At 42.4% G+C, this 16,608-nt stretch overlaps 1 protein-coding gene across 1 annotated transcript in view; it reads right to left on the minus strand.

Annotated features, from left to right (window-relative positions):
- PIGK (phosphatidylinositol glycan anchor biosynthesis class K) overlaps positions 1-16,608 on the minus strand; it is a 232,176-nt gene that overhangs the window by 192,567 nt on the left and 23,001 nt on the right. The window contains exons 4-5 of the mRNA XM_089692185.1: positions 9,338-9,473; positions 627-738 (exon numbers count right to left, since the gene is read on the minus strand). Of these exons, the coding sequence (XP_089548311.1) occupies positions 627-738; positions 9,338-9,473 (248 nt within the window). The remainder of the gene's footprint in view (positions 1-626; positions 739-9,337; positions 9,474-16,608) is intronic.

Raw genomic sequence — 16,608 nt, forward strand, 5'->3', positions numbered from 1 at the left:
TATTATACATGGAGATCATATCCCCCTTATGTATTATACGTGGTGATCATATCCCCCCTTATGTATTATACGTGGTGATCATATCCCCCCTTATGTATTATACATGGAGATCATATCCCCCTTATGTATTATACATGGAGATCATATCCCCCTTATGTATTATACGTGGTGATCATATCCCCCCTTATGTATTATACGTGGTGATCATATCCCCCCTTATGTATTATACATGGAGATCATATCCCCCTTATGTATTATACATGGAGATCATATCCCCCTTATGTATTATACGTGGTGATCATATCCCCCCTTATGTATTATACGTGGTGATCATATCCCCCCTTATGTATTATACGTGGAGATCATATCCCCCTTATGTATTATACATGGAGATCATATCCCCCTTATGTATTATACATGTTGATCATATCCCCCCTAATCTCCTCTTCCCGAGAGAGAATAAATTCAGTTCCTCTAATCTTCCCTCATAGCCGAGCTCCTCCATGCCTCGTATCAGTTTGGTTGCCCTTCTCTGTACTTTCTCCAGTTCCCCAATGTTCTTTTTTGCGAATTGGTGCCCAAAACTGAACTGCGTATTCCAGTTGCTTTGCTGAACACAAATGTACCTGTCATGTAGATAAGAACATTGCTTCTGTCATCAGAAAGGAGTCTTTTCAGTCTTGGGGTACTGGGTGGCAATCTTCCAGTCAATACTCTAAGAAAGTTCTCTACAGTCACCTACAATTTGCAAGAAAAGAAACATATGGTTTTACTAGTTCAAAACCATGCTATAAAATGTGTATACAAAGCCAATAATTTCAAATAAGTATGCAGCACTGGAGTTCAGATCCTACAGACATGGTTTCTCCTTCTGAATTGAAATGAAACCTTATTCTAGATTTTTTTAAGTGGCATGGCACTTCAGGCAGAACATGCTTTATAGTTTCTACAATCAGAGCTCTGTGTAACAAAATGCATTCATTGTACAGAGCCTACACATGGGACATTAGACTATGCCTAACCACTTCACCTCTCTGGATATACTATTCATGTGCAGAGCATGAAGGGTTTACAACAAGCTCATGATGGCAACATAAAATATTTTTGGGGCGACTATATTCTCTTCAAGACCTGGCCTTTTCTGACACTTTTTGTTTCCATGTAAAAAATGTGTTTGTGTGTGTGTGGGGGGGCGTTTGCTAGAAAATTACTTAGAACCCCAAAGAATATTTTAAGCAGAGGCCCTAGAAAATAAAATGGCAGGTTTTTTTTTTTTTAATGGCAAATGTTATTTGCACAGAGGTTTTTCAAATGCAGCAAAAAAAATATATAAATGGGGTATGTAGCGCTAAAGAGTATATATATCAATCAAAAAAAGAGGGTGTCACCATGCATAGTAATATAACAATTCTATTATAGAAAAATAAAATGTTCATATAATATATCAGGAGAGGTATTGGATGTGATCCCAAAGTGCTTCAAATCCAACTTGATAGAATGGAAAAAGTTTAAATATATAGTGTGGTTATGCGCTTACCACATATACATACAATTTGGGCATTTGTATGTAAATCATCAACAGCAGGACATCAGGGTCTGGTCAGCAGCATGAGCAGCATCTGGTCACATCAGGACATCAGGGTCTGGTCAGCAGCCTCTGGTTACCATAGCGGACACTCAGGGATGGTGGTACACACACTCTCGAGGGTCCCCTCAGACTCACCAGTAGGTCCAACGTTGTCCAAGCATCTAATGGCCCCTCATTCCAGATCGCCACCTTGCAAAGCTTATCATAAACGAGCCTTTTGTTATTCTGAAGAAAGAGCTGTTTGTTTGTGTCCATGTGACAACGTTGGACCTACTGGTGAGTCTGAGGGGACCCTCGAGAGTGTGTGTACCACCATCCCTGAGTGTCTGCTATGGTAACCAGATGCTGCTCATGCTGCTGACCAGACCCTGATGTCCTGATGTGACCAGATGCTGCTCATGCTGCTGACCAGACCCTGATGTCCTGCTGTTGATGATTTACATACAATGCCCAAATTGTATGTATATGTGGTAAGCGCATAACCACACTATATATTTAAACTTTTTCCATTCTATCAAGTTGGATTTGAAGCACTTTGGGATCACATCCAATACCTCTCCTGATATATTATATGAACATTTTATTTTTCTATAATAGAATTGTTATATTACTATGCATGGTGACACCCTCTTTTTTTGATTGATATATATACTCTTTAGCGCTACATACCCCATTTATATATTTTTTACGATTTAAGGTATTGAGGATTACCCTGTATGTTAGCTGCTTGCTCTATCTGATTGCGCTCACTTACCTTACCCTCTACATATATATATATATATATATATTGAATTTTAATGCACAAAAACGTTATATAATACCCAATTGTTTGGTAAAATGTAAGAGATAATGTTACAGTAAATAGATACTGAACATGTCATGCTTTAAAATTGCGCACACCTGCGCAACGGTGACAAACTAATTAAATTTCATTATGTATGGGCGACGCTTTAAAAGCCTTTAAGTACTACTACTTTAGATTTACACAGGTCTGGTGCTAGACTTAGTGCCCTTGATCTTGCTGTTTTTGCGCATGCGGGGCAGATGTGTGCGTTCTCCTTTGTCATGAGCACAGGGAGACGGTTTAAATTATTTTCTTTTATACTGTCACTTTTTTTATCATTTTAATTGTATTCAAAGGAATATAAATATCCTCTGTGATAGCAATAGGCAGTGACAGGTACTCTTTACAGAGATATCTGGGATCTATTGGACCCCAGATTTCTCCTTTGCCCTTAACAGCACACCGATCTTGGTGTGATCAGATGCTTTCCCATTTTAAAAATGGCGCTGTTTAATCCAAGAAAACCATAAGCCATGAATGCTCATTGGTTCCAGTTTCCTATTCCATATGAAACCATCTTCTCCTGATTAGTCAGGTGAATATTGATTTCTGAGATTTCAACTTCCCATTTATCACCTGTGGAGAGCATGCCCTATATCGCCTATATAAAACTCTGATTACCTCTATGGTCAGAGGGCTGAAGCTCGGTCTCCCAGTGGGATGTGAGAGCCCCAAAAGTACGTGGAAGGTGGTGGGAGGTTCTTGTAAAAGCAATCTAACGGATAATGATCATCTTGGAATCATCTCGTTATAACCTCTGGTCTTCAAGTGGATATATCTGCACTCCCCACCCCCTCTGGGAGGTGCAGAAGACTAAAGCACCACAACAAATGGGCTCAGAATGGCAAGCAGGAGAATGAGAAGGAGGAGATCAGGAACATCTATTCTCTTATTTACTTTATGGTCTATGAAGCAGGAAGCGCCAGGGAAACAGCTAATCAAGCATGATCTGGGCTAGATTATCTGGAGTGGAGGGCAGGGGAGACATTAGAGGTCTAGGGATCTCAGTTGTGAGGCCAGGGGAACATCACCAGTACCTCTTTAGACCAGAAGTGCCAACACATGAACAACAGAGAAAAATTAGGCCTCCTGGTCTGCCAGACAGTTCTGTTCTGTGTAAATCTCAAGTTTGGATAGCCAGAAACACAATTTCCTTTTTGTGTTGGGTAAAGGAGCTCCCATTTATGTATGCCATATGTGTATTTAGCTGTTTGCCTGGGGTTCAGTTTTAGCAATAAAAAGCATCTACCTCTAAACAAACCGCAATGGAACCCTAGTCTGTACCCACACTAATGGATAAGGCTTTGTAATGGGTTTTCTTTTTGGTAGTTTAGCACTATGCTGATTTAATATGTGTCTTCGGACAAAGAGGCAGAAGTGGTGGGCAGAACGTCTGGAAAGATACTATGAAAACGGGAGACAGCTGGTGATGCTAATTGCTGTTTTCCAGGCCCCAGATTACAAACGCTTAAGACAATAAATTCTTCGGTCTACTTCTGGAACTGGCACTGCCAAGGAAAGCTGTGGGCTCATAGTGAAAAGCTGAAGAGTGAGTCACTAAATTTCAATGCTGAGTCACTGCATGAAATGAAAATATAATTACCTATAGATGAAGGGGGCAATAAACGTGGAAGGTTAATGTGTCACTGACGCAATGAAAGTCTGTACTGCCTCTTTTCATAATTAGTAATGTATGTAAGCAGGGTGAAAGCAAAAGGCTGAGTTACATTCAACTCTTAAAGTACTTGTCTGGGCTAAATTAAAAGAAAAACACATATTCAGCACATTTTCCTATGTTTTGTCCCTTTAAAATACTGCAGGTACAAAATAATTCATTTTCATCTATCAGAATGTATGTATAGATCTCCCCGGACCCTGCATTCACTATATCTGTTCTCACAGGACCCTGCATTCACTATATCTGGTCTCCCAGGACCCTGCATTCGCTATATCTGGTCTCCCAGGACCCTGCATTCGCTATATCTGGTCTCCCAGGACCCTGCATTCGCTATATCTGGTCTCCCAGGACCCTGCATTCGCTATATCTGGTCTCCCAGGACCCTGCATTCGCTATATCTGGTCTCCCAGGACCCTGCATTCGCTATATCTGGTCTCCCAGGACCCTGCATTCGCTATATCTGGTCTCCCAGGACCCTGCATTCGCTATATCTGGTCTCCCAGGACCCTGCATTCGCTATATCTGGTCTCCCAGGACCCTGCATTCGCTATATCTGGTCTCCCAGGACCCTGCATTCGCTATATCTGGTCTCCCAGGACCCTGCATTCGCTATATCTGGTCTCCCAGGACCCTGCATTCGCTATATCTGGTCTCCCAGGACCCTGCATTCGCTATATCTGGTCTCCCAGGACCCTGCATTCGCTATATCTGGTCTCCCAGGACCCTGCATTCGCTATATCTGGTCTCCCAGGACCCTGCATTCGCTATTTCTGGTCTCCCAGGACCCTGCATTCGCTATTTCTGGTCTCCCAGGACCCTGCATTCGCTATATCTGGTCTCCCAGGACCCTGCATTCGCTATATCTGGTCTCCCAGGACCCTGCATTCGCTATATCTGGTCTCCCAGGACCCTGCATTCGCTATATCTGGTCTCCCAGGACCCTGCATTCGCTATATCTGGTCTCCCAGGACCCTGCATTCGCTATATCTGGTCTCCCAGGACCCTGCATTCGCTATATCTGGTCTCCCAGGACCCTGCATTCGCTATATCTGGTCTCCCAGGACCCTGCATTCGCTATATCTGGTCTCCCAGGACCCTGCATTCGCTATATCTGGTCTCCCAGGACCCTGCATTCGCTATATCTGGTCTCCCAGGACCCTGCATTCGCTATATCTGGTCTCCCAGGACCCTGCATTCGCTATATCTGGTCTCCCAGGACCCTGCATTCGCTATATCTGGTCTCCCAGGACCCTGCATTCACTATATCTGGTCTCCCTGGACCCTGCATTCACTATATCTGGTCTCCCTGGACCCTGCATTCACTATATCTGGTCTCCCTGGACCCTGCATTCACTATATCTGGTCTCCCTGGACCCTGCATTCACTATATCTGGTCTCCCTGGACCCTGCATTCACTATATCTGTTCTCACAGGACCCTGCATTCACTATATCTGTTCTCACAGGACCCTGCATTCACTATATCTGTTCTCCCTGGACCCTGCATTCACTATATCTGTTCTCACAGGACCCTGCATTCACTATATCTGTTCTCACAGGACCCTGCATTCACTATATCTGGTCTCCCCGGACCCTGCATTCACTATATCTGGTCTCCCCGGACCCTGCATTCACTATATCTGGTCTCCCCGGACCCTGCATTCACTATATCTGGTCTCCCCGGACCCTGCATTCACTATATCTGGTCTCCCCGGACCCTGCATTCACTATATCTGTTCTCCCCGGACCCTGCATTCACTATATCTGGTCTCCCAGGACCCTGCATTCACTATATCTGGTCTCCCAGGACCCTGCATTCACTATATCTGTTCTCACAGGACCCTGCATTCACTATATCTGTTCTCACAGGACCCTGCATTCACTATATCTGTTCTCACAGGACCCTGCATTCACTATATCTGTTCTCACAGGACCCTGCATTCACTATATCTGTTCTCCCTGGACCCTGCATTCACTATATCTGTTCTCACAGGACCCTGCATTCACTATATCTGTTCTCACAGGACCCTGCATTCACTATATCTGGTCTCCCCGGACCCTGCATTCACTATATCTGTTCTCCCCGGACCCTGCATTCACTATATCTGTTCTCCCCGGACCCTGCATTCACTATATCTGGTCTCCCAGGACCCTGCATTCACTATATCTGTTCTCACAGGACCCTGCATTCACTATATCTGTTCTCACAGGACCCTGCATTCACTATATCTGTTCTCACAGGACCCTGCATTCACTATATCTGTTCTCACAGGACCCTGCATTCACTATATCTGTTCTCACAGGACCCTGCATTCACTATATCTGGTCTCCCCGGACCCTGCATTCACTATATTTGGTCTCCCAGGACCCAGCATTCACTATATCTGGTCTCCCACAGTACTCACAACATGGAAATGCAATTATTTTAGTAAATATAAACTGCTAAATACGTTTTCTCATCAGCAGTTAGACCAGTCTTGTGACTTCTATCAGTGTCCAGCAGAGCACTGGTTACAGCTTGTAGGAGTTTTCATTCTCCTGAAGCAGGATGCAGGCTGCATGCAAAGCTTAAACAGTCATAATTAAATTCAGAGAAAATGAAGGAACGATTTATAAGTAGAAGAAGACACAGTAAATGAATACATACACTTCTAAGCCACTCTGTCGTCCATCATGGTGGCTGTGGAGGTGTTGTCTAGCCAGCAAGACCATATTTTGTGAAATTTACGGGGGCAGCCTCTATTAGCATAGGTAGTTTGGTATAGAGACAGATTGGCGATTACAGAAACGTGTCGTGGGAGGAGAGGTTTGCTTCCAGCACATTGCAGCTGCTTTACAGGCATAAAATATCAGTAGATTTAGGAGGGTATGCATAGCCAAAAAAACCTTTCTAGTTTGTGTTTTTGAGAGGAGTTTTGTTGAGTTGTGGATCTGCCAGAAACCCAGTGAGCTCCTAACGTTCTGCAGTGAGCTAACACATTGGGGGAGATTAAAGTGGTAGTAAATTAAGAAAAAAAATCCCTGCAATGTAAAGGCACAATGTGCTAGTATGCATAACATACTAGCACATTATGAAAGACTTACATTGAAACAAAGCCCTCCAACGGTGCACTGTCACTAATGCAGAGGCTGCCATCTTCACCCAGTCTTCCTTCAGAGTTCACGGGCTGTGGTCACTTGAATGGCTGAGCCACGATGACGTCACTCCCGCGCATGCGTGTGGGAGTCATGGCCACGGTACAGTGTGCCGAGAATGGCATGAGTATGCCGTTCCTTCAGACGCATGCGCTGGGGATGTCACTGGCTACCAACCAATCTCCTAAACGGTGCAAGCCTAAGAGATATTCATTTAACCTACAGGTAAGCTTTATTATAAGCTTCCCTGTAGGTAAGAAACCTGGTGTACCAAGATGTAAGGATCCTGAGGAAGTCACATGTTGAGCGTGACACAACGTGTAGATGCGCTGTGGCGTGTTTCCGGCGGAACGCCATCTTGGTACACCAGGTTTCTTACATAGTACACCCATACCTCGTGGTGTGACTGTCTGATTTTGTTTTACCAAATGTGAGTGTTTTACTTGGCGGTTTTTACATATTTACACTGCAATAAAACAGTGTTGCACTATGGAAGATTTGTTCTTTGTTCTTTCATGGCCTTAATATGGTACTTATAAGTTGGCTGTACTACATTTACCTGCCTGTGGAAGGGGAATCCATGCTATATGCGAGCTACCAGTGAAGGTCTGTGGAACCAGTGGAGCCTGTATGGTGTGGAGATATTTCCTGTGTAGGATCCAGGGTGATCCATAAGGCGTGTTGACCCATTGGGTCGCATTAAGGAGGTGAGGTGGCATTGCTGCCATTTAAGGATATCGATATACAATTTGCACATGTACTACAGCACTTGTTTGGAAGATTGAAGCACATTTTTTGCTCTTTTGCACCTGATTGGACATTAGTTTATATTTATTCATTGGATTGGTTTGTTGTCATTTATGATAATTTATTCATGTGATTGTATTATTTGGGGAATGTCACTTTTTTATACAAATATCTCGCATTTTGGGATTCACGTTATATGCCACTTTGCTTTTGGGGCGATTATCTCCCAATTGGGATTGGGTATTATTCACTTTATGTAGGTCCTAGGTTGGGACCTGTTGGTTATATGCACTTATAATCACTACTTGTGACACTTATAAGTAGACCCTTGGAGGATCTATCATCTTATACATATTTATTATTATTGTACATATTGTATTTATTTATGTTATTTCACATGTTATTATTTATGTAGCGCTACACCATTTTTTAATATTATTTACACCTAAATGTAGCCTAACTCTCGTTAAATCCAAAATTTCCTGGATAATAACGAAGAGAAAAATGTTCTGCTCATTTAATAGACACCTTTCCTGCTTTTCTCAAGGTGTAGGAACCTTGGGTCGTACAATTCCTCCCAACAGGAGAGAACTGCGTGAGGGCTGACAACACTGCTTAGGACTCCAATGCAGCCGGGGCTGAGTTGTCAGCTCACAGAGGAACTTAGGAGCACACTGGAATGGGACCATAAGCGGCATGAAAAAACTACAGCAAACATGCAAAGAATAAAAAACAAAAAACACCAAACTGGATGCAATATAGGCCACGGCCTGGTTTATTGGTGTAAACATTTTTGTTACTAAACCCACAACAGTAAAATCAGTCTGTAAATACAGTAAAGCATGCTTGTTATACTCACTGTAGAACCTAAGGGGTTAATCCTTCACATTGTGTAGAAAGGATGCTTGATCCTGTCTTCTCTGATCCTCCCCTTCTTCCAGTGTCTCCCAAATATCTCCTGATAGAACCAAGGCTAGGGGGCTAGCTGTACATGCTCAGTTTGGTGTATATTGCTAGAGAGTTTTTTTTTCTTGGGAGAGTGCATGTGATCAGCACAGGGCCAATCAGCACTGTCCAGGCAGAGGTCAGGGGGTCTGCCTCCTCCTAGAGCTGAAAGAAAACTCCACCTACAAGCTTTAACCAGTGCTCAGCTGGACACTGATAGAAGTCACAAGACTGCTCTAACTGCTGATGAGAAAAGGTATTTAGCAGTTTACATTTACTAAAATAATTGCACTTCCATGTTCTGTGTACTGTGGGAGACCAGATATAGTGAATGCAGGGTCCTGGGTTTAGTAACACTTTAATTAGTGAAATGACCCAATACAATGTCCAACTCCCCCATACCTCATATCCTCTGTAATCAACTTCCACATTGTCGCCATAAACATTAAGCTCCATATTTTTGTGGCTAAACACAGTGGCTGGTTTGGGGTTCCTCGGGTTACAAGCCATGTCGTCAGCAAGCATAAGGATGATATGACTGTAATGGAAGAAACAGAGAACATGTTAGAGGACAGTGATTTTAAAACAAACATTAAAGCTGAAAGTAGGGCAAATCAAATGTTGCCTTAATACGAGAGAAATGTGTATTCTTGATTGAATCTTGGTGTCCTTTTTGAATATCTTCCAGATCTGTGCAGTAAACCAGCATGAAACAGCTCCTGTACTAAAACTCTATGCATCAATTTCCTGTAATAAAGACCGGTCACTGCTGCTCTCTCTCCTTATACAGGACAAGTGGTCTTGTCTCCGCCTCCTTCTGTTATTTTCTGCAGGCAGCCTGTAGTGTGGAGCTGTTGGGCCCCTCTCACAACTCTGTACATGCTGATGATTTCACCATTGCTTTTACAAAGGTAATATTTCTGTTTGTAACGGCATTTGGGGACACAAAGTGGATTCATATCCTTTGTGACTTTTAAAGAAAATATTTAAAAGCATTTTGGTGTCTCGTTTGGAGCACATTACTTGCTAGAATACAAAAAAAAGGAAGAGGGGCGCCAGACTAAGTGTAGTATTTAACAATAATTTAATAGCACAAAAAGATTGGTAGCTCACTAGATACAAGTGGGTCAGAGGCATATATCTCAAGGGTGGACGTCATCCTGGTAGAATCCCAGAGGCAGAAGGGGAAGATAGATGGACATCTGGGGTCCAAGGCTATGGAGGAAGAGAGGTCTCCTGACTCGAATCATGTCTCAATCAGCGTTCCACAGCTGTGTCTGTGTAGGAACCAGGCTGGAAAGCAGATGGCTGCCGGGTGGATGTGACGTCACCACGTGAGCCTAATGCCATAAGGAGGGGGCAGTAACGCGTTTCAAAGCTACTGCTTCTTCATCAGACGAGGCACCCCTCTCTTCTTTTATCTTCAACAACAGAGTCCAGCTTAACTCTTAGGGTGCTGCCTCATGATGGTGCTGAGTATATATGGACTACTCCCCCACAATTAATGGGACTTTTAAAGTTTTATCCTCTCTCTCCAGCGCCAATATCTTTCACTTTTTCTTGCTAGAATATGAAAGCTTGCCAATAAACCAGTGTAAAAATAAGGAAGTGGAAATGATCTGTGAATACACCAGTACAATGATTTACATACAGTATATAGGAAATATACAGCATTTTCGTGTGAGGCTGCTACATAGGCACTTAATGAAGGTAGAACTCCAGTTTACAATGAACACCCTACCCCCACCTCTGCCTTCAAAGACCTAGCCATTATGTTTAACCTGAAGAGGTAGGCAAAACGTCCAGAGTAGTGTTCTGCAAACATTGTACATTGGATGCACTCTGTATTAAAGTGGAACTGTCAGGAATGGACTTGCCAATAATGGTGGGACTCAACTGCCTTGTGGGCTGCAGTACCAGGGCTGGCCAGCGGGTGCTCTCAGCAATCAGAGACTCACCCCTGCAGTCAGCCAAACACCTGAAGCTGATTGCAGGGGTTGTATTTAAGGAATGGCCAGACTCACAGTCAGGGCCTTGGTGTGTGTTTTTCCATGGGCCCCTGTATCTTGTATCCTGTGTTCCTGTTCCTGCCTGACTTGTTGCCGACCCTGCCTGATCCTGACCTCTGTTGACTTCTCCTGTTTGATCCCTGGCTTGTGACCCTGACCATTCTCTGCCTGACCCTCTGCACCGCGCTGCCCGTGAGTTATTGAACCCAGCTTGTGACCCCGACCACTCTCCCGCCTGTTCCTGGTACTCAGTTTGCTACTGACCCGGCCTGCCTGACGACTCTTGCATTGTATGTATTGTTATCTGTAGGTGGTTTGGTTTGTTTGCACTGTGTTTATATTTAGTTTTGCACTGCGTTTTGTATTGTTAGTCTTAATAAATCATATTGTTTATACCATATCTGAAGCCTGCGTTTCCCTGTGTCAGTCCACACACCTCTGGTCATACCCGGAGCCCTGACAGGAACTTTAGTCAGAAAATTAGGTCCTGCTAGATCACAGGCTGGCCCCTTTTGCAGATATATAGATGTAAACACTACAAATAAGCATCTACACCGTTTAAAATCCAGGAATACACTGTCTCACCCTGCTCTGCACATGCCCAGTTGCTCCCTATTTTTCGGCACTGTGCTGAAAGTGTAGAGGCCGAACTTCTGACAGCCTAAAGATTTACTGCTGCTCAGGTGCTCTGGGCTTCCACAAAATGGCAGCCTGTCAAGAAGGACCAGGAGAAATGCTTGAGGATATTTACAACACACACTAACTTTGGTAACAATTATTAATGAGGAATGCATGTTCTTTGCTAAAGAACATTATTTTTTAACAAGTTATGGATAAAGTTCCACTTTAAATGCATATTCTCAAAATATGGCTTTTCAAAAATATTGAAAAAAGTCCACAAATCCAATGCTTACTTGTAAAATTAAAATATATAAAAGTGACTAAAATATATTAGAGTTTGTCATTAAAGTAACCCGTCAAGCAAACAAATGATGCAATACCCTTTTTTCCTGGTTCAACTATGCAGCTTCTTCCCCCCCCCCCCTCAGCCTCCAGTTTGCTCAATGGACAATTAAACTCTCATGAGCATTAAAAAATTAAATGCAAGTCCAGGTATTCATGTCTAAATATCTGTATTAGCCTCCCTATGGAAACCTGTAGAAAATCCCTTCTGCTTCCCTTCCTTTTCAGCTTATCTACTCCTTCCCTGACAGAAGTCCAATTTGTGGGTGTTACTAATGCTGAACTCAGACAGGTCTTAGTTGCCACCACTCCCAGTTCAGAAAGTGTGCCTGAGGGGTTTATCAGCTGGAGGGCTGCCACCAAGTTCCCCTGTTCCACTCCTTTGTCTTTTCAAACAGTGACAGCTGGATTGGGCACCCCGATACAATCCAAACAAGTAACAACTAACTGTACAGTAACAAATAACTAAAGCTAGACAAATACTGAAACATTCAGGCTGCACAAAAAAAAAAAAAAAATAGCCAATTCCTTAAACCCGTGCTATAAATTGTGAATGGATGAATATCCTGCCGTGGCTATTGTATGTTGACTGCTGGTCCTGCCATTAAGTCAAAAATTTCCCATCTGACATCTTTAACGAGAGGAACATGGCTGTCTGGGCCACCCACTGAACGATTTTTAGCCTGTTTCTCAGGAACTGGACACAATTTACACAGTATATGGCCAGCTTACGTGTACAGCCAAAATATGTATGTATATGTATGTTGCTGCATACAGGGGAGGGGCCACACAACATCATTGGTTGTAGCACTGGGCCAAACTATCGGGTATGTAGCACTGGGCCAAACTATGTCAATGGTTGCTAGGACACAGGCAGCTAGGCCATCTGCACCCTAGCAACAAAGGGCATTGTGCAACCTAACCTAGCTTGTTTCAGCAAAAGCTCCTAGTTCCTCAGGCAACTGCTGTCACTCAAAGTTCTTTTAGTCTCTTTGCTATAAGAGCTATCAGACAGTCGACCATGCTTACTCAGAAACAAACCACCGAGAAAGACAGGACAAGATGCTAAATGCACTTTGTTGCACGGTGACAGAAAGAGCTCAGAAAATGTTTGGCAAGATGATCTCTGCCCATTTAAAGAGAAGGTGATCCAGCAAGCAGCACAGCTACACCAAGGAGCTGTACAGCATTGTGGATAAAAATCAATGATTTTTTTTAAAAAATCCAAAAAAAAAAAAAAAAAAATCGGATTTTTTTATTTAAATCAGATTTTTTTTATTTAAATCGGATTTTTATTGGAAGGTTATTCCATCATGAAACAAAGATTAGTTTTTTAATTATGTAGAATAAGGCTGTATATGTTTAATTTTTTTGGTAAATAAATTCCATGAATCCATTCACAATGTCATGCTCTTCCAGAGGTTTTTGTAAGATTATTGGGCAGTTTCTCTGCCTACAAGATATTATCACAGATGATCGGTTTACTTTTGCAGTTCTCAAAACTGAATTTGACTCAGCGGAGATCACATGCCTCTTCTTCACAGCAAAAATGTTATAACATGAACAGAGTTCAGAAATAGACCTTCATCCTAACTTCTACAAACCTATGAATACAGAATCAACCCCTTCAGTGCTAAGCTTCAAGAAGTTCAGTGAATAGAATAGAAACAATATTTTTCTGATTGTTTGGAGTGGAATAGATCTGCACAAGAAGAAAGTGAAACTAAGTGTGAGGAGGAAGGGGCTGACAGTCTACGTTTCTTAAAATATATATATTTTGTTTAGCCAAATTAGTTAACAAACATGGATGTTTAAGCAAATCACATCTGCTGGAATGTTATTGTTTCAGTTGAATAAATCTATTTAAATTGCTATTATTAAGGTAATGATTATTTTTCTCCTTCCTAAGTACGACAGAAAAGTTGTCCAAATATGAATGATTAACCTATTAAACTGGGGATAAAAAAACTAATATGAAAAGTTGTTACTCTAAAAATCTTCATCTACTTGCATATTAAAGTTATACCAGCAAGAATTAGTCTTTATGTAGAAAACTAGGATTTAAATCAAGCCTTACTGACTAGTGATTTAAATCGTGATTTAAATCAGTTTGATTTAAATCAAATCCACCCTGCTGTACAGTAACATTTTCTATCCTTTAATATGGTGAATAGAAGATCAAGAACCAATTACACTGGTTACCAATCAAGTTTCCAGTCCTCCTGACAGATGAGGGTTTTAATAGGATGCATCAAACTTGCATATTTACAAAGTCTGCTAAAGTTTTAGAAGTATATCACACAGTCATCCTTGCGCAGAAAGTTAAAATCATTTTATAGGTCACCTATAAAACAGAATGCATTAAAATAAAATGTCTAACTTTTTTAACCTAATTATTCAGCCAGGCCTGGCATCAAAGCCTTGAAAATGGAGTTCATTAAAACAGCTTTTTAATTTTATTAATGAATCACAGCATTGACAGATTCAAAGACTTTATGGATGGGGAAAAAAGGAACAATTTCTTTTGCAGGTAGTGCAAGTATGTGCAGGAATCTGGAGAACAAATGGTTGGTTAAAGTGCAACAAACCTAAAGTAAAACTAAAAGGCATTTTGTTTTATTTCAGATAGTGTAAGGGAGGAATATAACCTCTGGCAGGTTTTTTTTTGCCATCAGAGTTCCACTGGGGAGATTTTCTATCACTTTCAGTCCCAAAGCCAAACAGGAAGTGAGAGGAAATACCTATAAAGTAAGCAAATCTCTGGTTGTCACCAAGGCCACCAGAAGTGGGTGTCCCCATTGGAACACTTCTCCTCTGCTACTGTTCTGGGCACAACCCAAAGTTTAGGATTTTCTTTTACTTTTGATAATAGTAAACATATAGAGAGGGTGAATCTCCTCAACGGGGGCACTAACATCAATAAAAACCGGACAGGTGTTCTAATCCCTCTATCCAAAACTAAAACAAAAGTAGGATATCAGTTTTGCGGGAACAACATACATTTCTCAGAGTAATGCTGGCCATAGACAGGTCGAAAATCGGCCGATTTTTCGGCCGGAGAAAAAAATAAATAATAAATAAATCGGCCGATTTTCGCACTGTTAGTGGTTTTAGCACATTTTTTTTTATCGGTCATGTTGGAAAATTCACGGCCGATCTTCCCGGCAATGATAGGAAGGAAGGAAGAAAGGAAGAAAGAAAGGAAGGAAGGGAGGAAGGAAGGAAGGGAGGAAGGAAGGGAGGAAGGGAGGAAGGGAGGAAGGAAGGAAGGGAGGAAGGGAGGAAGGGAGGAAGGAAGGAAGGGAGGAAGGGAGGAAGGGAGGAAGGAAGGAAGGGAGGAAGGAAGGAAGGAAGGGAGGGAGGAAGGGAGGGAGGAAGGAAGGGAGGAAGGAAGGGAGGAAGGAAGGGAGGGAGGAAGGAAGGGAGGAAGGAAGGGAGGAAGGAAGGAAGACGACTGCCCTGTGGCTGCTCTGTACTGCGCTATGGAATGTACAGGTGTCACTGAACGGCGGCTCCGTTCTTTATTCTAAAGTCCGCTATTATATTTTGTATGAAAGTCTTGCGGTTGCAACAAATGTATCCATTTGTATCCAAATAAAACCATCTGTATGGATACATTTGTTGCAACCGCAAGACTTTCATACAAAATATAATAGCGGACTGGGATTCTAATTCTTTATTCTTATTTTTCTTGCTGTCACATTGTATGCTGTGTTCCCCTGTCTCTGCAAGGGACAGAAGTTATGGGTTAAGTTATCAGCTGATTTTTTTTAACGTTGGTGGTAACGTCGGCCGATCGAACAACCGATTTTTTGTTTTTTTTTTAAAAACTGGTTGATTTTCAACCGTCTATGGCCTTCTTCAAACACTGAAAGAAATCTCAAACTGTATTGCAGATTCCTTCCTATACTGGTCATGTAGATACCAAGCAAAGGCCGCAGTAGTAAACTGCTTTATGTTTTAGAATAAGACCCAAGTTTGATGTTGAACATTAGGACATGTTAAATCCCAAAACTGCATAAAATACTGTAGAATCTTCTTCTTCATTCTACACTGAGCCCAATACAACAGTGGTTCACAACTTGCTTGCCACACTACATAAAGCCCAGGTGATTTGTTGCCTTCTCTCTTATCTGCCCACAATTGCTTGCCTGCAGCCTGTGTACCGTGTCCAAAAAGAACACAGGCTTAGGACCCTTTCAGATGGGCGATCCGATCAGGTCTGCTTGTCAGTTTTTCTGGCGAACCTGATTGGATGGGTCCATGCATCCCTACGTATAGGGGGGAGTAAAGGGATTTGTGTCCGTTTACAACCGCCTAGTTTTGGGTCCGATCCAGTCCACTGAGAAGAACAGAAGGGGATCAGTCCCCTCCCTTTAGGCAGATCACATCTAAGAGTAGACAGGTGCAAATGGACAGTGGAGTCAATTTAAAACCAGCTGCCCATAGAGCAGGGTTACAGAACCTGAGTGGACACGGATGTTTATTCCACCAGCTCTGCTCCAATCAGCAGGGGATCACTGAACGGGGGGGGGGGGGTAACATCTACAAGCTTAAACAGCCCGCACAAGGAGAGAGAGCAGCAGTGACTGGTCTTTTTTACAGGAAGTTCATGCACAGGGGCAAAGTTTCAAAATGGAAGAAATACACAAAGCACCCCAAGATTCATCTAGGAATACACATCCTCTTGTTTTTAGACAA

This window comes from Staurois parvus, unplaced genomic scaffold, assembly GCF_062004578.1.
Source record: "Staurois parvus isolate SC_StPar_1 unplaced genomic scaffold, SC_StPar_1.0 ptg000578l, whole genome shotgun sequence".
NCBI lineage: Eukaryota > Metazoa > Chordata > Amphibia > Anura > Ranidae > Staurois > Staurois parvus.